This window comes from Pungitius pungitius, chromosome 2 (genome assembly GCF_949316345.1).
Source record: "Pungitius pungitius chromosome 2, fPunPun2.1, whole genome shotgun sequence".
NCBI lineage: Eukaryota > Metazoa > Chordata > Actinopteri > Perciformes > Gasterosteidae > Pungitius > Pungitius pungitius.
In genome coordinates, this window is record NC_084901.1 from 118,419 (window position 1) to 145,950 (window position 27,532).

Sequence of the window (27,532 nt, forward strand, 5' to 3'; positions counted from 1 at the left end):
GGGAATAAATGTGATTCTGATCTATACATCTAACACCACTGGGCGCCACTAGAAGGCAGCAGAGCCCCCCCCCCCCCCCCCTGCTCCGTCTCACGTTGTCTTTAACATTAGGGCTGATCCATGTGATGGAGGACCGGAGGATGGACCGAGCTCTGACCCGGTCGTGATGGACCCGGTGGAGGAATCCGGTTCTCCGTGGGCCCGCTTCTCCTCGTGGTTGGAGTGCGCGTGTGTCGTTACCTTCGACCTAGAGCTCGGACAAGCCATAGAGGTGAGGGCGCTGTTAGCTTAGCATTGCTAGCATCGGTAATCATCAGATCCCTCGGACGGATCGATGATAAATGATCGATTGGAGAATAGATGTTTGTGGGGCAGAAACAATGAAGGTGTGGATGGGTGCGCGTGCACCGTGTCCACAAACCGGCTGTTTGTTGTTGTTGTCCTTGTTGGATAAAGCAGCTTCACCCAAACAATTATTTACATGTTTAGAAAGAGTCTTTGTCATTGTCTTGAGCATCATCTCAGAGTCTGTAACCTCTTAATCTGTCGTTCTGTCCCTGCGGATTAGAGGGAGCCTCATGCGTTCTTTACTTTAATCCAACAGATCTTTGTCCCAAACTCAATTAGAAGAACTGACAATACGTTAATTGAGCTTTTCTTTACAGATCAAGTGTTGTTAAAAAGTATTGATCACGTTACCAGCCCGTGTTAATAGCGTGTTGCGTATGTATCTACCTGTGGGGTGTCTTTATTGATTTCAGATGGTGTATCCGCAGGATGTGAAACTCACAGAGAAAGAAGTAAGTTCTATTCAACACATCAGTTCATCTATTTATATGAATTGATTGTATGTATTAATGATTCATTTGATGTGATCTGCCTCAGAAGACCAGCATCTGCTACCTGTCCTTCCCTGACTCGTACTCAGGTAAATCTCATCACACTGCATCAGGCTGCACATGAGCTCAAAGGTCACATGTTTACTTCATTTCCCAGGATGCCTTGGGGACACTCAGTTCAGCTTCAGGTTACGTCAGTCAGTTGGTCGAAAAGGGTTCAAGGTCAGAGAAGATGTTTACAACAGAGACGCTCCGCCCACCCTTCAGGTATTGATCAGGAACACTGTGACAGCGCATTGAAGATTATAAATATTATAAACATTAATAAACTAACTTTGGTAAACCATGACCGTTTGCGTCTCCTTGTTTCCACAGACTGAAGCGGCCCATTTCTTTGGTTATGTCTATTTCAGACAAGTGAAGGATGTATCTGTGAAGAGAGGATACTTCCAGAAGGTCAGTTACCTGTTCACCTGTACACACCTGTTCACCTGTTTACACCTGATTAACCAAGTGATACCTGTGTTTCAGTCACTGGTGCTGGTCTCCAGGTTACCCTTCACTCACCTGTTCCACTCCCTGCTGCAGATCATTGCTCCAGAGTTCTTTGAGAAACTGGAGCCCTGTCTGGAAGCAGGTGATGATGTCATGTTTGCATCATAAGATAGTAAGATATATACTTTATTAATTTCCAAGGGGAAATTTGTAAAAACCATGGACGAATCACCGTGGACGAATCACAAGGATAGTAATTATGACGTCATTCTGCCGAAGTTCTATCTCACTTTTTTCTTCTCCTCCCAGTATGTAACGGGATCGACCAATGGCCTTCACCTGTACCTGGTCTGACCCTCAACCTGCCTGTGATGGGCGTGGTCTTACAGGTGAGGAAGAGGGGCTTGGTCACACACACTGCCTATTCACTAGATTTAGTCATGGTATAACTACAGATTCAAATTCATTTTATTATAAACCATATATACTGGATTTCAAAAAATGTTATTTACAAAGTCTAAAAAGTATAAAGGGCATGTATTCACCCCCTTTACTGTAAAACCCTTCACAAAGATCTGATTGACCAATTGACTTCATGAATCACATTTAGAAGTCACATAATAGTGCATAGGGTCCACCGGCATGTACAGTTGTGCTCATTAGTTTACATACTCTGGCAGAATGAATGATTTCTTGGCCATTTTCAGAGAGTATGAATGACAACACAAATGGTTCACTTATGGTTAGTGGTTGGGTGAAGCCATTTATTATCATTCAACTGTGTTTACTCTTTTTAAATCATAATGATACTAGAAACTAGATGAGACCAAAATCAGGAATCAGGACTCATTTATTGCCATAATATGTCAGACATACATGGAATTTGACTTGGTGGTTGGTGCATGATGGCAGACAGAACGACATTAGTAGTGCAGAAATAAAATAACATATAAAAAAATATATATGCTATGGGTTAGTAAGCTAAAGCTATAGTTTAGTAAGTTAAGAAATAAAAGATGATGTGCACCAGCTAACAGAAAGTGACAAAGTGAAAGTACATGTAGAGTGAGAGTCAGTCAGGGGGGGCCCGGCTCTGTTGATGAGCCCGACTGCTGAAGAGAAGGAACTGTTGGTGTGGCGGGAGGTCTTAGTCCTGATGGACCTCAGCCTCCTGCTGGATGGAAGGGGCACAAACAGTTCATGTCCAGGGTGTTAAAGGGAGCAATACACAATATTAAGAACTGGGGTATGTAAACGTTTGATCAGGGTCATTTGAGTAGTTTCTGGTATCATTATGATTTACCACTAACAATGAGTGAAAGAAATGTTTTTGTGTTGTCATTCATATTCTCTGAAAAATGACCAAGAAATCATTCATTCTGCCAGTGTATGTAAACTAATGAGCACAACTGTATTTGGGGTGTAAATACAGCGGTTCTGTGCAGGCCTCAGAGGCCGAAGGGGACTGTGGAGGAGCAGCAAAGATCTGTCAACAGGACAACTATGACCGTATACTTCACATATTATTATGGCTTCCTTAAAACATCAGACTGGGGACAGCAGATGGAAATGAGCCTCTCTGTCTAACTCTGGTTGACTTACAGTACAACTGTTGATTGGTGTGCATTATCGCGGCAAATTGAATGAATGTTTAAATAAATAAATCCTCAGTAGAAAAGGTCTCCTGAACGTTGTGGGCATTAAAACTACAGGCTACTACATCTCCCAGGTTGCATTTTACTACAGATTGCCAATACGTTTTGTATTATATTACACTATAGTATAAGGCTGCTCTGTATAAATAGGGAATTATTTTCTTCTGCTATTTTATAAACTTATAAACTCCAGGTTCGGATTCCATCAAAAACCGACAAACCAGGAGGAAGTCCAGTGAGACAAACTGCTAAAGAGGTTAGAAAGACATGATGTATGATAATGTAATCTGTGTTCCAAACATGAAAGCTGAACAGAACTGAGACTGACCAGTAAGGGTTTATTTATGTCCTCAGAACCTCCTGGCGGCTCCGACTCTACTGCCTACCATCCACGAGCTGGACCTCTTTAAGTCTGTCCTGTACTCCTATCCATCACAGAAACATTATCTTCAACTCCTGTCCATCAGTGATCAATAGCTTCACCTTCTCCCACTCTCTCAGCTGCTTCCAGTCGGTCCTGGTCCACCTGCAGATGTTCTGGGAGCTCATGTTGTTAGGGGAACCGCTGGTCGTCATGGCACCGTCTCCAACCATCTCCTCGGAAACCGTGCTGGCTCTTGTCAGGTGACTGAACGGTTGAAAGTAAAATATACACTGTGATGTCACAGACCTTCTGCTAGCAAACTGGAGGGTGGTGGTTGTGCTATCATCATGGTAACAATGTGTCCTCTATCAGCTCCATCAGTCCTCTGAAGTTCTGCTGCGACTTTCGTCCATATTTCACCATCCATGACAGCGAATTCAGAGAGTACACCACAAGGACTCAGGCCCCGTGAGTACCTGTCTGGGTCTCACCTGTTTGGGTCTCACCTGTCTGGGTCTCACCTGTTTGGGTCTCACCTGTCTTTCTCCCTTTCATCTTTTCAGGCCTAACGTTGTTCTTGGAGTCACCAATCCGTTCTTCATTAAGACTTTCCAGAACTGGCCTCACGTCGTCCGACTTGGAGAAATCAAAATGGCGGGTAAAAGATGTTTTGATTTCATTCTTTCTTTATCATCCTAAGACACATTGCACTGGTAACAATAATAATAATAATACTTTTGTTTATAGTGCTTTTCTGGGTACCCAAGGACGCTTTACAATGTAAATCTGAGTAAGGGAAACATACAGATAAGAGAGACAGAAGCAGTAAAAGTCCAGACCAGACCAGGTCAATGTGTGTACTTTATATGGGTGGGAACGTCAACATGTTGGGTCATATTGAAGTAGTTAACAATGTCCGGCAGTTCTGTAGAGGAGTCAAAAGACGAATATTAGAATCGATGGTGAGATGGCGTAAGAAATTCAGACAGATCAGGTTCGGTTTCGGGGGCAGTAGATGACTTCAGTAACCAGGAGTTTGGAACCAGACAGTTTAAAAGCAAGCTGGTCAAATGAGGAGGCATCCGGGAGGGTTATTGCACTTGTAGTGATGTCGAAAAAGCATCATTCCACGGTGTCTGAATATCCAGAGGATGTGTTTTGGTTCAAAGAAAAGTAGTTGTGTTGGTTTTGCCATGTTTCGGTTAAACAGAATGTCCAGATTATTTTCAGTTATGAATTCATAGTGTAAGAGACCATGCCAGCCGGGAGGATCTAAGCCTGAGGTCTACGTCGGTAGCCACGAACTTGTCAGGTTGATCCAGAGCAGACAGGTGATCGGAGCTGAGTGAAGTAAGGCAGTGGTGATGGATGAGAAGCATTACAGAAGCAGTGAGAAGCGGTGAGTGTAGATCGTAGACGAGACCATCGGGTGAGTGTAGATCGTAGATGAGACCATCGGGTGAGTGTAGATCGTAGATGAGACCATCAGGTGAGGGTAGATCATAGATGAGACCATCAAGTGAGTGTAGATCGTAGACGAGACCATCAGGTGAGGGTAGATCGTAGATGAGACCATCAGGTGAGGGTAGATCGTAGATGAGACCATCAGGTGAGTGTAGATCGTAGATGAGACCATCAGGTGAGTGTAGATCATAGATGAGACCATCAAGTGAGTGTAGATCGTAGACGAGACCATCAGGTGAGGGTAGGCTGTTAATGGGAGTGTAGATCAGAGTTTTGGAAAATCAGGTGATACTTTGAAGTTAAACGGCACTCGATCAGACAGAATGTTACTAATCAACCTTCTCTCTCAGGTGATCTACCTAAACAGGTGAAAGTTAAGAAACTTTCCAAGCTGAAATCCCTGGACACTAAACCAGGTAACACCTTTGTCTCTATTCACCTGTTGGATGTTTGACGCAATCTATTAATGGATGTTAACTTCCTGTGTACAGGCATCTACACGGCCTTTAAGACGTTTCTACACAAAGACAAGATTCTTATAAAGAGACTGTTGAAGGTGAAAACATAACTGATCAATATTTATTGATCTGAAGACGGTTGATGATGAAACGTTGAAACCTGTGTCTCCAGGGGATTCAAAGGAAAAGACCTTCAGAAGTTCAGAGCGCGATCTTAAGGAGGCATCTGTTAGAGCTCACTCATAGCTTCATCATCCCGCTAGTGAGTGGACAGCCAATCAGAACGCTCTGTCATCAGCTGTTACAACATTATCAATGGGTGGATTTAACTTCTAGTCCATGTTGAATTAGTGATTATTTCTATGTTAAACCAATGTGTTTTGATTAAAAGCCACATGTTCTTGATCTGCTCTTCTCTTGTAACATCAAACCATCAATAAATATTTGTCCGTTGTAATCGAGTTGTCTCTTGTCTCACAGGAACGCTACATGGCGAGCCTAATGCCTCTGCAGAGGTCGGTGACACCATGGAAGGTAAACAACAGCAAGTTGATCCCTGCCGTAGGAAATCATCAGTTCGTTAATGTATTTATGTGTTCAGACTCCTCCTCAGGTTCGACCCTTTAGTCAGGACGAGTTCATGTCCACTCTGGATCACACCGGGCCTCAGCTGACCTCAGTGCTCAAAGGTGATTGGATGGGACTGTACAGGTGAGTCCAAATGTGACGCCCTTAGTAACTCCGCCCTCAGGAGTGTCACCACCTCACAGAGCAGATGGGAGGGTCAGTGAACATCTCAGGCAGGTGGTCTCAACCTCTCAAGGTCCTGTTAACTAATGACTCATTTATCTCTACAAGCGAAGCAGGAAGTTTAAGAAGATGTTTCTTTCATGTTCAATGAAAGCTCAACTAATCTTCTTTGTTGTTTGATTTCTTGACAGGAAATTTTTCAGGTCTCCAAACTTTGACGGATGGTATCGTCATCGACACAAGGAGATGACGCAAAAACTGGAGAGTCTTCACCTGGAGGTCATCTGTGACGCTGTTAGTTAGTTATCTTATCAGACACACTGCAAACACCTGGATCACTGTTAATATCTGTATGTCCTCTAGTACAACATTAAGGGAAGGAATCACTAGAAACACATTCAACACCTTAAACATCTGTATCTTGTAAACCTGCTCTCTGCCCCTCAGGACCTGGTGAGTTGGACTAAAGATAAATCTGAGGTAGAAATCGTTGACTTGGTTCTGAAGCTGAGAGAGAAACTGGTGAGAAAGAATACTTGTACTACTCATGTTTACTGTGATTGTGTTTTAGTAAAGACAAATAACAGCTGGATCCACAGTACTTGTTTTGTAAATATTGATGTGTCTTCTCAGGTTAAAGGTCGCAGGCTGCAGCTGAAGAACGAAGCTTTGGACAAACTGGACTCTTTTATAACCTCTACTATTACCTCCCTGCCTGTGGACCTGCAGAAGGTGCTGTGTACACGCTGAGTAGAGAGAACACACCTGAACATTTAGTATAAGACGTCCAGCAGAACAGATGGTGATTTGTTTCAGATTTAATATATTTTGATTAGCTATCACGTTTATTTATATTTATCTCAACACATTTGTTTAAATGATTCTTTATTAATTAGAAGTTTAGCAATAACCAGGCGTTATTTTTGTAATGTGTTCATGAAACAATTAATGTGGTTTATCTTTTCTTTCTTCTCAACATCTGTAAATGTTTGGTTTGGATTTGAAAGTAAAACTTGAATCATGTTGACATTTTGTTGTATACTCAGTTGTTTATTTCGTTACATATTGATCAAAATGATGCATTGTTTGCTCTTAATGAAACAGTTCATTGTAAGAATAAATTTGGTTCAAAATGTCAAATGTTTGAGGAACATTACTTAGTTCAAATCAATCTTAATCATTCTTTCACAACATCAAAATGAGCAATTCAAGAAAAGTTGTTTTTGACTCCCAGATTGTCCACCTCTTGTTGGTCCACCAGGTGGCCCTGTGGACCCTGATCCAGATGTTCTACCTCTTGTTGGTCCACCAGGTGGCCCTGTGGACTCTGATCCAGATGTTCTACCTCTTGTTGGTCCACCAGGTGGCCCCTTAGACCCTGATCCAGATGTTCTACCTCTTGTTGGTCCACCAGGTGGCCCCTTAGACCCTGATCCAGATGTTCTACCTCTTGTTGGTCCACCAGGTGGCCCTGTGGACTCTGATCAGATGTTCTACCTCTTGTTGGTCCACCAGGTGGCCCCGTAGACCCTGATCCAGATGTTCTACCTCTTGTTGGTCCACCAGGTGGCCCTGTGGACTCTGATCCAGATGTTCTACTTCTTGTTGGTCCACCAGGTGGCCCTGTGGACTCTGATCCAGATGTTCTACCTCTTGTTGGTCCACCAGGTGGCCCCATAGACCCTGATCCAGATGTTCTACCTCTTGTTGGTCCACCAGGTGGCCCTGTGGACTCTGATCCAGATGTTCTACCTCTTGTTGGTCCACCAGGTGTCGCCCTGCAGCCTCATGACGATGGTCTTCTCCTGTGGGCTAAAGTGCAGGATGGTCAGGATGGCGTTGAGCGTCTGCTGTCTCCCGATGGCGTCCTGCAGTGTCAGAAACTTGTAAGTGACGTTCTTCAGGTACTCCATGTTGGCGCCCTCTCTGCTTTGATCTCTGATCAGTTTGTCCAGTTGTCCTCGCAGGGCGGACGCCTCCTCGTCGTGCCGCTCCGCGTTGGCGATGAGCTTGGCCTGCAACTGGTGGATGTCGTCCTGCAGCCGGTGCTTCTGCCGCCGCAGGTTTCCCACCTCCACCTCCTTCCTGGCCAGCTGTTCTGCGTACAGCAGCAGCGTGGGCTCGGTGGGCGTCGGCCACCACAGAGCCTGACTGATGATGTCACCCTCGGACTCCGGGCCAGACTCCTGCATGTTATCGGCCGTCCTGACGGAGTTGTCGGTGAAGCTCGGCGCCGCGGCACGCAGCCTCTCCAGCTCCTGGTCCTTCTCGTTCAGCAGCGCCATGGTCCTCTCTCTCTGTTTGTGAAGCTCCGCCTCCAGTCGCAGCAGGTCGTCGCGGTGCGCCACCTCTGCCCGTTCCACTTCCTGTTTGTGAGTGTGCTGCAGCCCCGCCGCCTGCTGCTGCTGCTCCTCCACCTGCCGGCGGTGTCGCGTCTCTGCTTCGTCGCTCTGGATCCGCAGGTTGATGTACTTCTCCCTCAGTTCGGACAGCTGGTCCCGGACCTCCTCCAGCTCTTTGGCCTGAGAGCCATCTTTGGCATTTTTGTTCTTCAGCACAACCTGTGCTCGCAGCTTGTAGCGCTCAAACTCGTCTTTGAGCTGCTGAAGCTCCTGCTGCTGGAGCACCGAGACTTTGTCCCCGCCCAACTCTGCCTGGGTGTCCACCAGCTCCTGGATGTTCTGGTTGGGGTTCCTCTGAGCTGCCAGCACCAACAGCTTCTTCACCTTCTCTAGCTTCTCCTTCAGCACGGCGATGTCCAGCTGAGACTCATCCACGCCGGGGTCAGAGGTCATCCTGCTGGCTAATGTCTTGTTCTCCGTGTCCAGCTGCAGGATCCGGTCTCTGAGTCTCTGAGCCGTCTGCTGCTCTCTCTGCCTCGTCTTCTCACAGGAACCCAGAAGCTCCGACAGCTCGGAGATTCTCTGCTCCAGACCAGCGACCCTCGACTCTGCGGCCTGAGCGCGCTCCAGGAGTCGGACCTCTGCCTCGCAGGCCTGTAAAGCACGGGCAGCAGTTTAGACCTGGTTTAAGGGTTATGGGTCATGTTTTGACTTCTTATTACAGGTGTGTTGTTTTGACGTCATGGGTGTTGTGGATTCGTTTAATCATAGTTGTAACTATTTTCTAGTTTCTATCTAATTTGTGGTGAGGACCCACACGTCCTCACAGGGACTCAGTAACACACACTGGAGATCTGGATTTATTGGAGCAACAAGACTCGAATAAACCGAGCTCTTTCCGGAAAGACATCAACAAGGCGATGATACAATTAGTTTGTACATTTTTTTTTGACCATTCAATTGCGTGAAGCTCTCCCCTTTAACCCTAAGTACGTGACTCTCCTCCTGTTGTTGTCCTCCTCGTCCTTCACCAGCCCGGATCTGCTGTGTTGACTCTATTCTGTGACCACGCCCCTTATGATCCTGATGTTCTCCACTGTTCTTTATCTGCTGTGTTGATGCTGGACTAACTGTCTCAGTCCCGTTGATTCTGTCTCCTAGTGTCTATACACACACACACGAGACTGTTGTCCCACAGCTGGTGTCTCTACACTATTTTGTCCTAAACCTTTTGCCATCCTCAGTGTCACGAGGACTCCGGTCTCCATATGTAACCTTGCCTGTTAGCTTCTCCCTTCCCTCCAGTAAGCTGAAACTCATCTACATGGATATAATATAGATGCATCCCTACTTTCTCTAAAACTGATCATAGCAGGACTATATAACCCTGACCCATAAGAAACATTTGCCCTCAACGTGGTCTTGATACAGATGTGTTTAGTTGGTTCGGGTCTCCGTTTTACCTTTGTGGTCTCGAGGTGAATCTGCTGCTGGAAGTGTTTTTTCAGCTCTGTCAGCTCTTGTTGCAGTTCATTCACTCTGGGATCTGGTTTCTTCTGGTCCTCCTCGACAGCCATCAGCTTCTTCCTGAGCTCATCTCTGTCCCCCCTCACCTGGTTCAGGTGTGCCTCGGACTCCGCCCCCCGGTCCACGGCCTGTGATGTCATGATGAGAGTGGCGTTTGCGTCCTGCAGGCGAAGCTCCGCATTCTGTCGCAGGTCTCTCTCCTGCTGGAGGATCCTCTGCAGCTCCCTCAGCTGCTGGACGTGGTCTCCCTGCTCCTGCTCCCTCTCGTGTTGCTGCGTGATGATGCGAGCGCGGCCCTCGGCCAACTGCTGCTGCAAGGCGCACAGCTCCACCTCCTGCTGTGTTGTGACAGCAACCAGGCGGTCCTGGAGCTCCTCCATTTCCTGTTTCAGCTGGCGCTTGTCTGCCTGAAAACTGGCCTCCATCCGAGACTTCTCGTGCGTCACCGTGGCGAGGGCGCTTGTGAGCGTGCTCAGTTGTTTCTTCAGCTGGGCGAGTCGACGGTCCACCTCTGTGCTGGGAGGGGGTGTGGCCTGCTGCCGTGGCTCCGCCCCCACACTGCAGTTATCGGAGCCGCCGGTGCTGGAATCAGACCTCGGGGTCTGCAGGAGGAAAAGTCATTAAACACAAGTTTGACTTCAAAACATAAATCTGTGTCACTAAACATACCAGGGAACTGGACCTAGATCCTAGTTCGCCCTGGTCCTCACTGGTGGTCTCAATGTCCACAGAGACTGCAGTGTTCACACTGTCCTCACTGTGCAGGGAGGAGCCGTCCTCTTGGAGGTCTAAGGTGGTTCTGGTGTCCTGGCATTGTTGGTTTAGATCCACCTCCTGGGTCACAGCCAAGACCTTAAAACTTGCCTCCAAAGCCTCCTTCTCTTTGAGAAGACTCTTATAGGCCTGAACCACGTCTTTAAAGCGGGTCTGGTACTGGACCAGCTGCTTCTTCTGGGCCTCAATGGTGTCCAGTAGCTCCTTTCTTCCAGAACTGCCCCCAAAACTCATTCCAAACTTCTCCATGTCTCTGAAGGTCTGCTGCAGCCGACGGTCCACCAGGATCAGAGTGATGGTCCACCAGGATCAGAGTGATGGTCCACCAGGATCAGAGTGATGGTCCACCAGGATCAGAGTGGGTTTTACTAAGATGGGACAACAAGTTTGTTTTGAAACAAAATATACTCAATGAACTATATCTTCGGCATATAAAGAGGCAGAGTAATTAAAGCTGTAAATCAACGTTAAGCAATGTAAAGTATAAATGCTCAAAAACAGAGTAGAAAGACAAGAATGAGGCTTAAACACAATACTTGATATTCACCAAACACCGACGTTAATATCCGGTTTTCTCCGTTTTTTACCTGATCAGAAACATCCGGACACAAACTGAAGGTTTTAAGGAACAGAAACACGAAACGTCTATGAAATGTTTCATTGAGCAAACATGAATAATATAATCTCAGTTTAATCTAGAGACCGTCATTTCACAGCCGCCATGTTGGTCTGAACCCGGACGGGATGCGGAAGCAGGAATCCATGCTGCGTTCACGGCACTCAAGAAAAATACATTTGTTTTCCAGGACACGTAGAATGGAGTGTGAATTATTAAATACATGAGACGCAATACAATTATAACGTATTATTGCTGTTGTTATCGTTGATATTACTTCAAAACCAATGAAAGAAGAGCAACAGAGGGAAAATAATCAATACCTGAAACGAAAGTAAAGACAAAAAGGTATCATTCCTAATCTTACTTTAAGTATTAAGCACATTAAATAATGCTATACAGTGACATTGTTACAAGAGCACCTTGTGTGTTAAATTATTTCAGTAAAAGTACATCATAAATCAATACATCCAGAGTTCAATTTGGCATGAGGTTAAATAATAGATTATTTGAATGTACCTCCATCTATGTGGACACAAATCATCTCATCCTTCATCTTATCAGTATCTGTAATCAATCCATATCTTCTGTGTGTTGAACCCGAAGCCTTACTTTATACGATTCATTTTGATATTGTCAAATGCATTAAGAATTAGAGCTTTTTATAGACACTATCAAATGTTAAATAGTTAGCTTCTAGTAGAACCTGAACGCACCAGGAGCCTTCGTGGCTCAATAAAGTTTTATTTGAGTGACGTCATTTGTGCTGCGTTGGTCTGGACGTGGCACCGACGAGGAGCTGCTTCCTCTCCGCCGACTCCCCCGTGTCTTCAGCGGCACTGACGAGCAGCTTCTCCCGGATCCACCGGCTCGTGACCGCTGCTGTCTGGTTTGAATCCTCCCGCAGCATAACCGGGACATCTTTTTTAAAATGGGCTTGACTATCTCCTCCTTGTTTACGAGGTTGTTCGGGAAGAAGCAGATGAGGATACTGATGGGTGAGCATCGCGGCTAAGCTAACTAGCTCCCGGGCTAAGCTAACGAGTACCAGGGCTAGGCGTACAAGCTCCCAGGGTCTTCTAACCAGCTCCCGGGCTAAACTAACTATTTCCCAGGTTGAGAGCTCAACCGAAACAGTAATCGGAAGTGATCGGCCGTTATTAACGCGTCATTAATGCTGTCAACACGTGATTTAAAGCTGAATTTATGAAGATGATCTCGTCTCGTTTCAGTCGGTTTGGACGCTGCCGGTAAAACAACGATCTTATACAAGCTGAAGCTCGGAGAGATAGTCACCACCATCCCGACCATCGGTGAGTGATCGATCACACATGTCATCACTATCCGTAAGTAATTGATAACGGCTCACAGGTGTAGCATCACGTGAAGTGATCTGGATCTTTGAGACAACATTTAGTCCATAAGTAGATCTGCCTGCTTCACCACCGCTCTCTGTTTCAGGGTTCAATGTGGAGACAGTCGAGTACAGAAACATCTGTTTCACAGTTTGGGACGTAGGTGGTCAGGACAAGATCCGTCCTCTATGGAGACACTATTTCCAGAACACACAGGTACACACTTGAGACATGAACAAAAAAATGTATTATAAGCATTGTATCAATAGTGTAGAGTGTGATGATGATTCTCTGGTTGACCTCTGACCCCTCAGGGTCTGATCTTTGTGGTCGACAGTAACGACAGAGAGCGAGTAGCAGAGTCTGCGGAGGAGCTCTCCAAGATGGTGAGACTCTGACTAAATCCAACACATCCTGAAATAACTGATCACCAGAGGGAGGTGTCACACAAAGGATTGTGGGGGTTTTCTATGAGAGGAAACCGATCTAATGCCTCTTTTTAGCCCTATGATGCCACATGAATGTTTGTCACAGGTCACATGACTCTCCCTATAGATCCAGGAGGATGAGCTGAAGGAGGCGGTCCTTCTGGTTTTTGCCAACAAACAGGATCTTCCAAATGCGATGGGAGTCAGTGAACTCACCGACAAACTGGGTCTGCACAGCCTCCGAAGCAGAACTGTGAGATCAATATATCAGCCATAAATAGTCCAGCTCAGATGCTTTAAAGTTGAATACGAGTAGAAGGAAGCGATCAATATGCATGATGTCGTCATGCTGATGAAGCTCACCTGTCTCACCTGTCTGTGTCCCCTGTAGTGGCATGTGGAGGCCACCTGTGCCACTCAAGGTACAGGTCTGTACGAGGGTCTGGACTGGCTGTCCAACGAGCTGTCGAAGCGTTAGACCAGCTGACAGGAAGCAGCAGACTGATGTCATCGACTGATTCCTGTGTACCAAGCGCAGAAGGAGCGTTTACCTGAAGTTCTTTTTTATTTTAGTATGTCTGTAGGAGGAAGTGATGTTGTGGACTCTGAGCTCATCCTCTTCTGTTCTTCCCGTTAACGCTCTTTTTTTCCTTGTCTTTTAATCTGCATGTTTTACAATCATGTGACAGGAAGTAATGAAAAGGCGGGGTGGGGCTTTGACAGGGGAGAATACCTGGAGGCAGGGCTTGGGACAGGTGACTGTATGTGGGGCGGGACTGTAGAGTGACTCATTCTTCTGAACCTGAACGCCTCGTCATTCCTTTACAATGTGAAGAAGCAGCGAGACGACCGTGATGCAATAAATGGATTTCTTTTCTTCTCAGTTTGACAGATTTGTTTTTATAGAAACTGAAGGTGCAAAAATTATTTATTAAATGTTTTTCTTTTGACTGTGTTGTTGTCTTAATGATGAACAAATTGATTTCCTGTTGGGGCTGAAAATGAATGGGATGAATATTTACTTTAATGTTTAATTCATTTAGCTGTTCACCAACATCTTTAAAATCATTTAAGGATTTTAAACAAACACGAGCATCTATTATATGCATGTTCCATTTGTTGTGTTATGAATTAACTTAATTAAACCAAGTGATTTATGAATAATTAACAATCTGTTTAACAGTAAGAAGTGAAACTTTCAGTTTAAATCATTTTATTCAGTTAAAAACATTCAAAGAACTAGGAGGAGTTAGCACTGAAGACGAAGCAACGACCCCTAAGTGCTGATTGGTTCGTGCTGGTTGTTCTGACGTTTGACCACAAATACTTTCTGACCCGAGACCGTCACCATGTAAACGAAATCCTCCAGAGTCACTGAGGAGAGAAGACATGTGTCAGCACAGGTGAGAGGGTCACCTGACCCGAGCACAGTGGAGAGGTTGGTCACCTGACATGCGTTTGAAGGGCGGCTCAGCTGATCCAGGTAACTTAAATCGACTTGCTGTTCGAACCATCTGCATCATCACAGCTGCCGTTTGTTCATCGTTCTCCAGCTCACCTGCTGACTGATGACGGGACACAGGGTCAAAGGTCAGGAAACTATTGTTTGACATACAACACCACTCCATTTCAAATCTATCGATTCATTTCAAACGGTTATAATCATCGTTCATCCCAAAAGATCCATAGCGGTATGACTTGTGGTTAGGTGTTTGTTTTCACTTATCAAACGTTATTATTCTTTGTATTCGCACCTCCTGCTAAAAAACAAACTTTTCCCCCTAATTGCAGGAAGTTGGATGGCCTCTGGGGCTTTGTCTCAGGTAGGCGACACTCACAGCCAGAACTCCGTCCTCACTGATGACCAGGTACCCGAGCTGATCCGGGATCCGCTCCAGACCCGCAGTCAGAGCCGCTGTCGTCTGTCAACAGACCGCATCACACAGAGCTGTTAGGCTAACATGCTAACGGGCTAACAGGCTAACAGGCTAAGAAGTCCGAGGACCATGAACGTCACAGCGAGAAATAGCTTCATATGATCGAGTCAAATGAAACATTAAAGCCCTCAGAACCATCACCGCAGTTCAATTAAGATTCAATTACTATCAGAACTCACCATTTCTTCTTCTACTGTTTCAGCAGCTGGAGATTCGCAACATCTCTGCTTTTTTGCGAGTAAGCAAATGCTGCACATGCGCAGTACGCCCCAGGAGTCTCGTGATTCTTCATGTGACTAAAACGTTCAAGTCCTGTTGGAAATTATCTTTTTTTTTTAAAATAATAAACATGTAAAACGTAATTGACTTTAATATACACATACTTGTATGCAAGATAGAGTCGTGACCATCTAATGACAATATAATATCAATTAAACGTTGATTACCCCTCCCACCCTGGACATGAACTGTTTGTGCCCCTTCCATCCGGCAGGAGGCTGAGGTCCATCAGGACTAAGACGTCCCGCCACACGAACAGTTTCTTCCCTTCCGCAGTCGGGCTCATCAACAGAGCCGGCCCCCCCCCTGACTGTCTCTGACTCCCATGTTCATTCATTCACTGTGTGACTTTCACCTGTCACCCGTCACTTTGTTTAGCTGGTGCACTTTATCCTTATTTTTATTCCTAATTTTATCTTATCTCCTCTAACTTACTAACCCATAGCTTTAGTTTTTAGCGTACTAACCCATAGCTTATATTTTATATTTTATTATACTTTTATTTTATTCTATTTTTATCTCATTTGCACTATGTTGTCTTTATTGTACTGTCTTCATGCACCTTCCGCCAAGACAATTTCCATGTATGTACAACATACTATGGCAATAAACGTTTCCTGATTCCTGATTAAAGCACAATAATACTAGGTTGTTGCACAGCAATTACTGGTAAAAAGTGCTTCATGTGTTTTTATATCATTTCATTATTGATCATTAATCAAATAATGATGTTAATATGTAGGCTTACTCCTATGGCCTATCTGCGCGTTTATCTCTTCAGACATTGAACGCGTGGCATTGTTTATTACAGGCAAGCATGCAACAGCATGGGGGGGGGGACCGGTACAGGGAGGGAAACATTGCCCTTATATGGCAGTGGTGTCATCAGTACCACGTGACTCCACGCCTGTACGGTTACATGCTTCCATGCACTCTTAACAAATGACATTTGGCTTCTTTTGTTTTACTGTTTAACACAAAACTGTTACGATATTAAGAATTGTAAGTCCTTCAATGAGAGATCGTTACAACGAGCACCTGAAGGCAACATGTCTAAACATGGCGTCATTATTTAAAATACCCGGATGTCATAGGATAAGGATTTAATAATTTGATTATTATGAAAAATTAACGACATATTATTACACGCAGTTAAGAACATCAAATGGTGATCGACCCTTTGTTTCTCTATGACGTCACTGCGCAGGTAGGGTGCGCACAGGCCTTCGTTAAATAAAGCGGAAGTGTCGGTCAGCTGACGGCATCACATGACCGCTAGCTGGAACGAAGGTACGCTACGGTTCCTCGCCTCTTCGTTTGATCGATTGGTACTTGAAGCTCCGCCATGGCTGGACGCGGGAAACTGATCGCCGTTATCGGTGACGAGGACACGTGCACCGGATTCCTGCTCGGAGGGATCGGTGAGCTCAACAAGAACCGGAAACCCAATTTCCTGGTGGTGGAGAAGGACACGAGCATCACGGAGATAGAGGAGACCTTCAAGTAAGCGACGTCATCTGCGTCAACAGCAGACTCCGTTCAGATATCTTCTCTTTTAGTAATTCACTCACATATGAAGCCACTGCTTTAATCACGAGGAGCCAAATGTCACGTGACGTCACATACGTCACCCAGCCATTTACAGCGGTCATTGTTTTTCCCTTTAACTAATAATCGGTATTATTATAAGTGTGTGTGTGTGTGTGTGTGTGTGTGTGTGTGTGTGTGTGTGTGTGTCCTTCCATCAAGCCGTCACTGCCAAATGGGTTCACAGTTAAATGATTCCAGTAATGTACTATGCATGTGTACCTCTCTGCTTCAGTTGCCCCCCCAACACTGTCATATGAAGAGCGAGTCTGTCTCATTGAATTCAGCATTTTCCACCAACAGAACTATGATTCATAGCCGTGATCTCATGAACACAAGCAATACTATGTTTTTCCAACGAGGCTGCGGTCTTTGTAAAGTGATAAAAGGTTGGGTTTGTAGATGGATGAGAAGGGTCCGTCACTCCAAACAATAACATAAACATACGATGACTGATGGGTCTTCCTCAGGAGTACAGGCCTGTCTCCATACGGAACATCTTGATCAGGATCGCACACAAAGAGCTCTCTGACACTCCTTCACATTACAAAACTCCACTAATTAAAAATACTACTGGAACACTGCAGCAAACACATGCTGCTTGAATGGTCTTTTTTAAATAAGGAATAAAAACACCACAGTTATCATTAAGGTGCAAATGTTTGCAAAGAAAGGTCAGATTCCTCCCATCCTCACCGACCTTGTCAGTAACTTCATAAAACTCATTTAAATTATTATACGCTGTCTCTTTGCTACACGCTGCTGTCGCCATGCATTTCTTTTTTTGATGACGCATGCGCGGTGCGACGCTGGAGGCTGGTGTTGCCAGATCGGGTGTTTCTTCCGCTACTTATTTAGGCGCGTTTACGGTGTGTTTTCTATAGAAATCTGGCAACCTATTTGAACGACGTTAACCTGAAAGAACGTTCACAGACACCAGAATGAAGGAGTTCACAGTGACGTTCATGGGGCTTTAATACAGTACGTTCAGGTCAGGGTTAACTATCGATCAATGAACGCGTTCAGGCACCTCTGACCTCAGCAGTCCACAGGCCTTCAGACAAAGGAGGACATCACCTTTTATACTTTTGATTTATTCTAACCGTCCTTTCTGTAGTACCTGGTACGGCCTCCAGTATTCTTCCACTTTGATTTCCTGAGGGGCTTCTTCTGAAACCCCCACGTTCTTGGTGAGGTAATAGAAACGACTTGGTGTCTCTGTGATGAGACGCATTATCAATAGTTTGCTCCGCCTTCTTGTTGACATCCTTCTAAGCATCGTCATTTGCAGACATTCTTTGATAACAAGTGTTTATAATAATTTCATGCACTTCTGGTGTAAATAAACGTCTATGAACTGTTCTCCACCCCCACAGGAGCTTCTTGGCTCGTAACGACATCGGCATCATCCTCATCAACCAGTTCATCGCTGAGATGATCCGCCACGCCATCGATGGCCACATGCAGTCCATCCCCGCGGTGCTGGAGATCCCTTCCAAGGAGCACCCGTACGACGCCTCCAAGGACTCCATCCTGCGCCGCGCCAAGGGCATGTTCTGTGCCGAGGACTTCCGGTAGACGGGTCCATACGTGGGGCGGCTCGTCAGCTGATCCATGGGTCCATGGGTCGCTGCTCGTCTGTCCTCAGGTCTCCTTCTGTGTCATCTTCAGGAAGCTGTGGATTGAAAGGAGCTTAAATAAGAATTGTTTTCCTTCCTCTGTGCTATAAATGTTTTATTTGGTTGTTCCAGATGTTTTAACTTATAAAAATAGAACCAATGTTGAAGAAAATAAATGAACTTGTTTGTGACGTTCTGCAGTTTTATTCAAATCTTACTTAACTTTTCAATCTAATTATTCCCCCCTAATTAATCCCCCCAGAGGCACCTTAAGGAGGAAACTAGTTTTCACTGCTCAAAATGACCTTTTTTGACAATGTTTTAATATCTTCTGTTTGGAACTATTGAATCATATTTTGAACATTGAACTATAATCGCATTAATATCATGTTTTATTATATGATTTAGTATTTAATAACTACTTCATCTAAAAATCTCTAAGGTAAAAGTAGACGTGGATTCTTGATATTTAGACTCCTTCCCGTTAATCCTAAACCTCTCGGGCTTCAAAACAAAAGTATGTTACACGGACCCTTACTCTGAAAGGGCCGGTACCGGATGTGAGTGCAGCGCGTTCCGCTTGATAAGCCGGTGTCTGCCGGTCGCTCGGCTCAGTCTCTCCTGCTTCACCGGATCGATCGTCATGTCTTCAGACCCGTGCTCCTTCTCCTGCGTCACGAGATGCGTGACCAAACACCTGAACCTCACCCTGCGCGTGGACTTCGACCGGCGCGTCATCCGAGCCAAGGTGGAGCTGACGGTGGAGGCTCTGGAGGACCGGTTCTCCGCCCTGGTAACGTTTCCGCGCCGCGGTGTTTGAACGCTGCACGTTAGCATCACAGCTAAAGGGAGTCGAACTCTCCCACCGTGTGTCTGGTCCTTGAAGGGGTCGCGGATCAACCAGATTGTTGACGAAGATAAATTCCGTAAAAGTTTGTTTTATATTAAACTTTAACAGACGTAAAGAAACGTTTGATTTAGACTTTGAGTCTTATGAGCAGAAGGCAACTGTTCAATTTATCATGGTTTATTGTTTATAGACAAGTGTTCTAATCAGGTTATTATCACTTTATTAACTCCTACAGTTTCTAAAGGTTGTTCATGTAGTTTTATGTGAATCCAAACAGTTCAGATTATTTATTCATCAGACACGTTCATCTATTTGTTGTATTTATAGTAAGGAAACCTGAGTTATTCAAGTTCACTTTATTATAATAGTACTATAACTTTGGCCTACAAAATATGATATACATTTAAATACACACATTTTGTTTAAACTCTTTGATGTTTGAATTCTACTGCTGCTTTATAATATTATAACTCTTATTGATTCTAGATATTTCTGATCAAGGGAACTTGAACTTATTGGAGCTAAAATGAATCAAATTTATTCAAAGCGATTTCAGCCAAAACCTGTAGAAACCTGTCTCTTTAATACATGTATTGATCTTAAATATACATTTAAATACTTTTTCATGCTTTCAACTGAAATCAACCAATATCACTATTTGACTATAATAGATATTTCAACCTCTTCATGTGATGGTGTTGTTAAGGATTTTTACTTTTGCTTATATTTTTTTGCTGACTGGAATCATAAAAACAAACAAAAGGGTTGGTTGAAGTCATCATGGTGACAATGCTGATTTCTGTTTTTAATCTAATATGAATAGTTTGATATTCCTTGGTGCTTTTCTTAATGGAGTCAGGTGTTTTATTAAGCTGACCTTTGATCAGAGTACAGGTGAGCTGTGACTCAGCACATTAGCCTCATTAATAATCAATTAATAATGGTTCTACCTGAGGACCATCAGGACCAAGACCTCTTGTCATGAACCAAGTCCGAGTCCCCCATTGACCCAAAGACTCCCGGAACCATTTCACACAGTGGTTTCTCACCATGGAAACATATGGACACACACGTTAAAACATACTTATCTTATCTGTTTATATGGCTTTATTTCTTGCTTGTATATTTTTATCCTATTTGACTTCATATCATTTTATTCGTATATCACATCAATTCACCAAGTCAAATTCCTCGATGTGTAACAATAAAGCAATAAATGGCTTCTGGTTCTAACCTGCAGACTTTGGACACAAAAGACCTGCAAGTGGACTCCGTCACTGCGAATGGACAAGCAGCCAGCTTTACCATGGGCCCCAAGCACAGCTTCAAGGGGACTCCGTTGGACATCAAGTTGCCCTTTGACCTCTCCAGGTACCCCCCTCCCCTCTTTTACACCATGCAACAAGTCTTTAGAGTGATGTGTGACTAATGTGCTGGTGCTGTGGACCAATCAGAGGGCAGCAAGTGATCGTGGAAGTGACCTATGAGACGTCTCCCTCTGCGTCGGCGCTGCAGTGGCTCTCACCTGAGCAGACTGCCGGAAGGAAGCAGCCGTACCTGTTCAGTCAGTGCCAGGTGACCCCGATTGCTGCAGATGGTGGATCAATAATCGTATTCAGTCCTGCATGTTTTGAAATAACAGCCGAAGTTGTGTCATGAAATGAAGAAATTTGAGGCGTTGACAAATTCTTTCAAAACGTTGTCTTTCTTCCTTTTTCTTCAGAGTTTCAGAAAGTACAAAGAAAGATCCTTTTATTCCATAACCAGCCTGCAGACTCCATTACAAACATTAGATTATTATTTCTATTGTTATTATTGTTGTTCCTACCACCACAAGAATAACCAGAAGAATTATTGACCTAATAAAGGTATGAATGATGAGGATATGATCTCTGTAATAAGTGTGTGTTGTTTTAAAGGCTCATCACTGCAGGAGCATGATTCCCTGTCAGGACAGTCCGTCTGTGAAACACACCTACTACGCCCAGGTAACACACACACACACACACACCTACTACGCCCAGGTAACACACACACACACACACACACCTACTACGCCCAGGTAACACACACACACACCTACTACGCCCAGGTAACACACACACACACCTACTACGCCCAGGTAACACACACACACACACCTACTACGCCCAGGTAACACACACACACACCTACTACGCCCAGGTAACACACACACACACCTACTACGCCCAGGTAACACACACACACACACCTACTACGCCCAGGTAACACACACACACACCTACTACGCCCAGGTAACACACACACACACCTACTACGCCCAGGTAACACACACACACACCTACTACGCCCAGGTAACACACACACACACACCTACTACGCCCAGGTAACACACACACACACCTACTACGCCCAGGTAACACACACACACACCTACTACGCCCAGGTAACACACCCACACCACACCACCTACTGTGCCCTGTGGCTTGTCTGGCAGGTACACCACGCCTCACAGGTGTGCCCTGTGTCTTATCGTTCAGGTGTCAGTACCCAAAGACCTGGTGGCTGTGATGAGCGCAGTGCGAGACGGACAGGAAGTCGATCCTCAGGACAATAACCGCATCCTCTACCGGTTCAAACAGCCGGTCAGTACTCTGATTTTAGCAATGATGTCATGTGCTCAATATTAGATGTGTTTCAGGAAGTAGAGGTGATAAGTCAAGGTCACGTGTCTGATCTTTAGCTTCGGTCCCCAGTTTTCATTTATTCATTGGTTCAATTAATCATAAAAGGAAATAGCTTCTTTTCTGCACAAAATAATTGTAGCCACCAAATGTTGTGTATCGCATTTCAGTAGCCTAGAGAATGTAGTACGTGTGTCTATGCAACAGACACACTGCAACAAAAAACAGTGTGTCGCAATATACACATAACTCATGCACTCATTGGAAGTGGCTTTGGATAATGGTGTCAGCTAAGTGACATGTGATGTAATATTAAATGCAAACCATTGGGATTTGTAGCCCTTTGAAACACATTGTAATTGTAAAAGGATGGTATCACAGCTCTGACCACACATTATAAACCAAACACCATCTACTACAAACTACATAGTGTTTTTTACACTATGAGAAGTAGAGATTTGTGAGCATAATCTGAACAGGTGATAAACTAGCTCTCTAACAGCAGATCTGTGACAGACTGACAGAGAGGGGGGGGAAACAATTCAATTCATTTTATTTTGTATAGCCCAAAATCGCAAATTACAAATTAGCCTCAGAGGGCTTTACAGTCTGTACACATGCAACATCCTCTGTCCCGAAACCCTCACATCGGCACAGGAAAAACTCCCCAAAACATGAAAAAAACCCTTCAATGGGGAAAAAGGGAAGAAACCTTAGTGAGAACGTCAGAGGAGGATCCTTCTATCAGGATGGACAGACTGCAATGGATGTCATGTGTACACAATCAACAATGTAAAAGATGTACAATACATTCAACTCCTCTAACAGAGATGATACAAGTAATTGCAAGTAGCAGAACAAGTGTACAGCAGGACCACTGCAGGGACAACCTCCATCAGATAGAACCACCATCCACAGAGGCTTCTGTGGGGAGGGAGAGCAGAAAGATGTTGGTTTTTGATGACAGTAATATGAATCATATTTAAAGTATATGATGATGGCAGCAGCAGGTGTGTTTGTCTGTGCAAAACTATCCCAAAAATCAGGGTGTTGCGAGACCCAAGACTCTGACGAACAATCCCTGAGACTACACATGTCGGAGTGTCATAACTATCGCTCTATCGCAAGGTTTCAAAACGTGTATCGTCTGGTTTCTTAGAGAAATATGTCAGAATATTTGCATTGGACTTTGTGTCGGTGGTCTGGCACCAAAAGTAAAAACTGTGGGATTCCATAAGAACAAGAGTACGACCAGCACACCCACCATATTTGAACCTGATTCTGATGCTGCTTCACCTGTTTAACAGTCCAGCTCCACCCACTTGTCCCCACATACACACACATTGGAAGCGCAGTAACAGACTGTCCATTTTTCAAAAACTTGAACTATGATTACAAGAAAACAGTTGGAGGTATGCGTATGGCCGACTGAAGCTTCCAATCATTTCTCTATGTTGAAGTGCAGAGGGGCTGCAAAGGGGTTTTATTCATTCCAATGGAGCTTGTTGGCTGGTTTTTGCAGCCACACTCGACAAGTTGAACACTTGCACTTTGTTTCCTCAAATCAACTCTTTATTACAGACTCACGGTCCAGATAGCACAAAAAAACAACAAAATAAACTAATGGTTGCAAAAAATCTATTATTTTGAGTGTGCAGCCATAAACGTGTAAACAAGTACATTATGGCTCAATGATGTAAACCCAGTGACTCACTCAACCAATCAGAATTCTGGATGGATATATATATATATATATATATATAATTTGTTTTTATTAATCTCTTATATATGTTTGGATCACCTGCAAATCCTCTGCGTGACCTCTGACCCTTGTCCTCAGGTGCCCATGCCTTCTTACCTGATAGCCATTGTGGTTGGAGCTTTGGAGAACAGGTGACGTTTCTCTGGTTTGTTGACTGATGTCTTCGTGTTACGTGCAGCAGGTAAACACTGGTTCTGTGCTCTGATTGGTCGACAGGGAGATCGGGCCGAGATCCAGAGTTTGGTCCGAGAAAGAGTTTGTGGATAAAGCAGCATTTGAGTTCTCTGAGGTGAGTCCCAAATCTCCCCGAACACCTTCAACTGGTGTCAGTGGAACCTCTAATGCGCCCAGTTCTCCTCAGACTGAGACCATGCTGAAGGTTGCTGAGGACCTGGTTGGGCCGTATGTTTGGGGTCAGTACGACATCCTGGTTCTTCCTCCTTCTTTCCCCTACGGAGGGATGGAGAACCCCTGCCTGACCTTTGCTACACCCACCCTTCTGGTACACACACAAACGACCACACGCACACCAATGATTACTAACCCTGTCCATGTGACTGCATCATGTGACCGATTTCCCTCTGTCTCGTCACAGGCAGGAGACAAGTCTCTGTCCAATGTGAGTATGAAACCGGTTCACCTCCCAGCCCGGAGGACGCGTTGACTCGTGTTGACGTGTTTGTCCACGTCTTCCCCTCAGGTGATCGCTCATGAGATCTCACACAGCTGGACCGGGAACCTGGTGACCAACAAGACCTGGGAACACTTCTGGTAAAATAGAACACAGCAAACATTGTTTAATGTTTGAGTTTATTGAATTGAATTCATGAATGTGACATTAAACTATGAAAGCTCCTCCGTTTCTAGTTCTTTATCACATCAACTTTGTTTTGAAGTTTGTTCTTGAATATATGTGCTCAGGCTGAACGAGGGTCACACGGTCTACCTGGAAAGGATGATTGGCAGGTCTCTGGTCAGCGAGCAGTTCAGACAGTTCAAGGCCATGGGGGGCTGGAAGGACCTGCAGGACTCGGTTAGGACGTGCACCCTCGGGGGGCTGGGGGGGTTAAAGGCTCAAGGTTTCTGACCTGTCTGCGTGGTCACTCAGGTGAACACCTTTGGAGCCAACAACGTGCTGACCAACCTGGTCCCCAGCCTGCAGGACGTGGACCCAGATGAAGCCTTCTCATCGGTTCCCTACGAGAAGGGCTTTGCTTTGCTCTACCACCTGGAGGAGCTGATGGGGGGGCCAGGTAACACCTGCACGCTTCTGGGCTCCTGAGGACCCCTAAGTGCTCCTCACTTACCTGTCGCTCTGTTCTTTAGAGGTGTTCATGGGCTTCGTGAGGTCATACATCCAGATGTTTGCTTACGGCAGCGTGACCACAGACGAGTGGAAGAACCACTTGTTCTCCTACTTCAAAGACCAGGTGAGACCTCCTAACCCTAACCCCCACACCTCTGAAGGACCACAGTGGTGGACTTAAGGGTCTCTGATTTCTGTCTCTGTTTCTCTAAGGTGGACGTCCTGAACAAGGTAGACTGGAACGCCTGGATGTTTACCCCCGGGATGCCTCCAGTCAAACCTCAGTGAGCAGCCCCTGTCAGACCTCCACCAGGTCTCATGGTCTTAAGACCAGGTCCCGTTGTTCTGATGCTCTTTTATCTCGTTGTGTTCAGGTACGACACGACACTGGCTGACGCTTGCATCGCTCTGAGCCAGAGGTGGGTCAAGGTAAGACCTGATCCACCATGAGGACCCACGGTTGTTGTTTTTATGTTAAAAGTCAAACCTCTGTCTTCTGCCCCCCCCCCCCCCCCCTCAGGCCAAAGACCAGGACCTGAGCAGCTTTAAGGAGTCCGATGTGAAGATGCTATCGTCCCACCAGCTCATCGAGTTCTTGTCCCTCCTCCTTCAGGATGTAAACCACCTCAGCCCACTTTGGTCCACCACAGTCCAGCTCACTCCGGTCCAGCTCACCTCCTGTGTTTGTTCCTTCAGGATCCTCTTTCTCTGACTCGCGTGAAGAAGATGCAGGAGGTTTACAATCTTAATGCCATCATGAACTCTGAGATCCGCTTCAGGTAAGGTCCTGGATCAAGTCTTTACTTTGACACTCACCCTCCTCCCTGGAAGCCTCCTGATTGGTTGTTGGCCCCCCAGGTGGCTCCGGCTGTGTGTGCGGTCCCGGTGGGAGGAGGCGGTTCCCACGGCGCTGAAGATGGCGACGGAGCAGGGCAGGATGAAGTACACCAGGCCGCTCTTCAGGTAATCGGTGTATAATATGAATATATAAATACTACAGCAGTTCTCTCTCTGACTGTACTTGTACTTTGTCTCCAGAGAGGTATTCAACTACGAGAAGTATCGTGACGAAGCCGTTCGAGTGTTTGTGGCTCACAGAGCAGCGATGCACCCGGTCACCGCCGCACTGGTGGCCAAAGACCTGCAGGTGGACGCCAGTAAGACCAGCAGCCTGTAACGAGTCTGCATGAGACCATCAGTCGAGCTCATGAGTTCAAAGTTAATAAATCAGAATGAATAAAACATCCATTTCTTTCATTAAATCATCATCATTTCCCAGCATGCCGTTCAACGTGTTTACACATTATTTTTAGTGACTAGCGTAAAAAAGTGGTCGAACGGGCCAAATTCCAAATTCAATTATTTATTTTCTTGGTGTGTGAAATATTTCTATACCAGTAACCTATAAACTGATGTTTTCACACCACTTACACTCTTTATCCTGACAGAAAAGGAATTGTCCAAACAGACAAAGTGGTTACAGAGCTATTACACTTTTTTTCATCATGTCATTTTCAGAGCAGACGCCAAAAAAACAGGCTATTCGTAAGAGTAAAACGACCTGGAGATAAAGCTCACTTAATCTGTCAAAAACAAATATCAAATCAAAGTGACTGAAGTCGGTTTCTATGCCATGACCTTTTTTGACAGGTAAAATAAGTATGTGGCCATGTAATTCATACATGTAAAGAAAATCCAAACGAACAAGACCAGAAATGAAGTAATGTGTAATGATATAGAATGACACAGGGAGAACGGCATGGAAAGCCCAGACCCTGCAATCTAATAAGAAGCACTTCCCCTTGTCATGCATATGAATATTACCTATAAAAAGGTCTCTCATTACCAAGGTTGGCCATAAGAAACGTCTCATGATGGGTAAAAGCAAAGGGCTGTCTCAAGACTGTTAAAATGTTGTTTCAAAACATACTGATGGCATTGGTACCAGAACGATTTCATAACTTCCAGTAAGCACAGTTGACCATAATGCAGAAGTGGAAAGAACATCATTTCACCATAAAGCAGCCATGACCACATGTTCCTCGCAAGATTTCTGAAAGAGGCGTCAACGAGCCGAGGAGCTTCAGAAAGACCAATTAGCAGGTCGAATTGTTTCAAAGTTAACAACTTTGCCCTTTTAATCAACCTGATCCCCAGAGCAGGTCTTTGGGAGAACCAGAGAGAACCCACACAAACACGGGAGAACATGCACACTCCACACAGAAAGGCCACTGGGTGGAGTTGAACCCAGGACCTTCTTGCTGTGAGGCGACAGTGCTAAGCACCACACCACCTTGACACCCGGCACAGGAACAACCCCCCAAAAAATGAAAAACCCTTCCATGGGGAAAAAAGGGCAGAAAGCTTTAGAGAGGCAGCCCCACTCAATAATCAATATGATCAATATTGTTATGTCCTAATGGTGCCAACCAGGGCCCCGTTCCTCAGTTAACTGAGTT

General features: G+C 45.1%; 6 protein-coding genes across 7 annotated transcripts; 4 read left to right on the top strand and 2 right to left on the bottom strand.

The window, feature by feature from the left end:
• Positions 1-93: 93 nt before the first annotated feature.
• Positions 94-7,400, top strand: dennd6b (DENN/MADD domain containing 6B). Of its 2 annotated transcripts, XM_037460325.2 has the most exons (21): positions 94-271; positions 762-800; positions 886-928; positions 997-1,106; positions 1,215-1,295; positions 1,371-1,476; positions 1,644-1,723; positions 3,183-3,245; positions 3,344-3,399; positions 3,491-3,613; positions 3,726-3,821; positions 3,917-4,011; positions 5,168-5,233; positions 5,309-5,373; positions 5,448-5,537; positions 5,756-5,809; positions 5,877-5,986; positions 6,217-6,319; positions 6,473-6,547; positions 6,659-6,757; positions 7,338-7,400. In XM_037460325.2, exons 1-21 carry the CDS (start codon positions 167-169, stop codon positions 7,398-7,400), a joined length of 1,722 nt encoding a protein of 573 aa, XP_037316222.2. In that variant the 5' UTR covers positions 94-166. The 2 variants fall into 2 exon arrangements, 1 of the variants encoding a protein (XP_037316222.2); XR_009942714.1 differs by lacking the exon at positions 7,338-7,400 and having other exon boundaries at positions 6,217-6,375; positions 6,659-6,683.
• A 373-nt stretch (positions 7,401-7,773) lies between these two features.
• On the bottom strand, positions 7,774-11,780 carry gcc1 (GRIP and coiled-coil domain containing 1). The gene is made up of 4 exons (XM_062558916.1): positions 11,256-11,780; positions 10,564-11,036; positions 9,831-10,496; positions 7,774-9,021 (listed from the first exon to the last, which is right to left on the bottom strand). Exons 2-4 carry the CDS (start codon positions 10,915-10,917, stop codon positions 7,774-7,776), a joined length of 2,268 nt encoding a protein of 755 aa, XP_062414900.1. The 5' UTR covers positions 10,918-11,036; positions 11,256-11,780.
• Positions 11,781-11,847: 67 nt separating this feature from the next.
• LOC119210399 (ADP-ribosylation factor 4) lies at positions 11,848-14,017 on the top strand. Its single transcript, XM_037460329.2, has 6 exons — positions 11,848-12,282; positions 12,517-12,597; positions 12,746-12,855; positions 12,954-13,025; positions 13,195-13,320; positions 13,459-14,017. The coding sequence occupies exons 1-6, from the start codon at positions 12,216-12,218 to the stop codon at positions 13,543-13,545; spliced, it is 543 nt and encodes a 180-aa protein (XP_037316226.1). The 5' UTR covers positions 11,848-12,215; the 3' UTR covers positions 13,546-14,017.
• A 246-nt stretch (positions 14,018-14,263) lies between these two features.
• Positions 14,264-15,313, bottom strand: lamtor4 (late endosomal/lysosomal adaptor, MAPK and MTOR activator 4). The gene is made up of 4 exons (XM_037460330.2): positions 15,184-15,313; positions 14,906-14,989; positions 14,515-14,632; positions 14,264-14,441 (listed from the first exon to the last, which is right to left on the bottom strand). Exons 1-4 carry the CDS (start codon positions 15,259-15,261, stop codon positions 14,344-14,346), a joined length of 378 nt encoding a protein of 125 aa, XP_037316227.1. The 5' UTR covers positions 15,262-15,313; the 3' UTR covers positions 14,264-14,343.
• Positions 15,314-16,520: 1,207 nt separating this feature from the next.
• atp6v1f (ATPase H+ transporting V1 subunit F) lies at positions 16,521-18,680 on the top strand. Its single transcript, XM_037460136.2, has 2 exons — positions 16,521-16,786; positions 18,247-18,680. Exons 1-2 carry the CDS (start codon positions 16,629-16,631, stop codon positions 18,446-18,448), a joined length of 360 nt encoding a protein of 119 aa, XP_037316033.1. The 5' UTR covers positions 16,521-16,628; the 3' UTR covers positions 18,449-18,680.
• A 3,053-nt stretch (positions 18,681-21,733) lies between these two features.
• Positions 21,734-26,354, top strand: lta4h (leukotriene A4 hydrolase). Its single transcript, XM_062558943.1, has 16 exons — positions 21,734-21,767; positions 21,862-21,966; positions 23,846-23,898; positions 23,984-24,056; positions 24,129-24,269; positions 24,363-24,386; positions 24,468-24,538; positions 24,689-24,800; positions 24,876-25,020; positions 25,094-25,197; positions 25,287-25,357; positions 25,448-25,502; positions 25,594-25,689; positions 25,770-25,852; positions 25,932-26,036; positions 26,112-26,354. The coding sequence occupies exons 2-16, from the start codon at positions 21,892-21,894 to the stop codon at positions 26,248-26,250; spliced, it is 1,347 nt and encodes a 448-aa protein (XP_062414927.1). The 5' UTR covers positions 21,734-21,767; positions 21,862-21,891; the 3' UTR covers positions 26,251-26,354.
• The last annotated feature ends 1,178 nt before the right edge of the window (positions 26,355-27,532 follow it).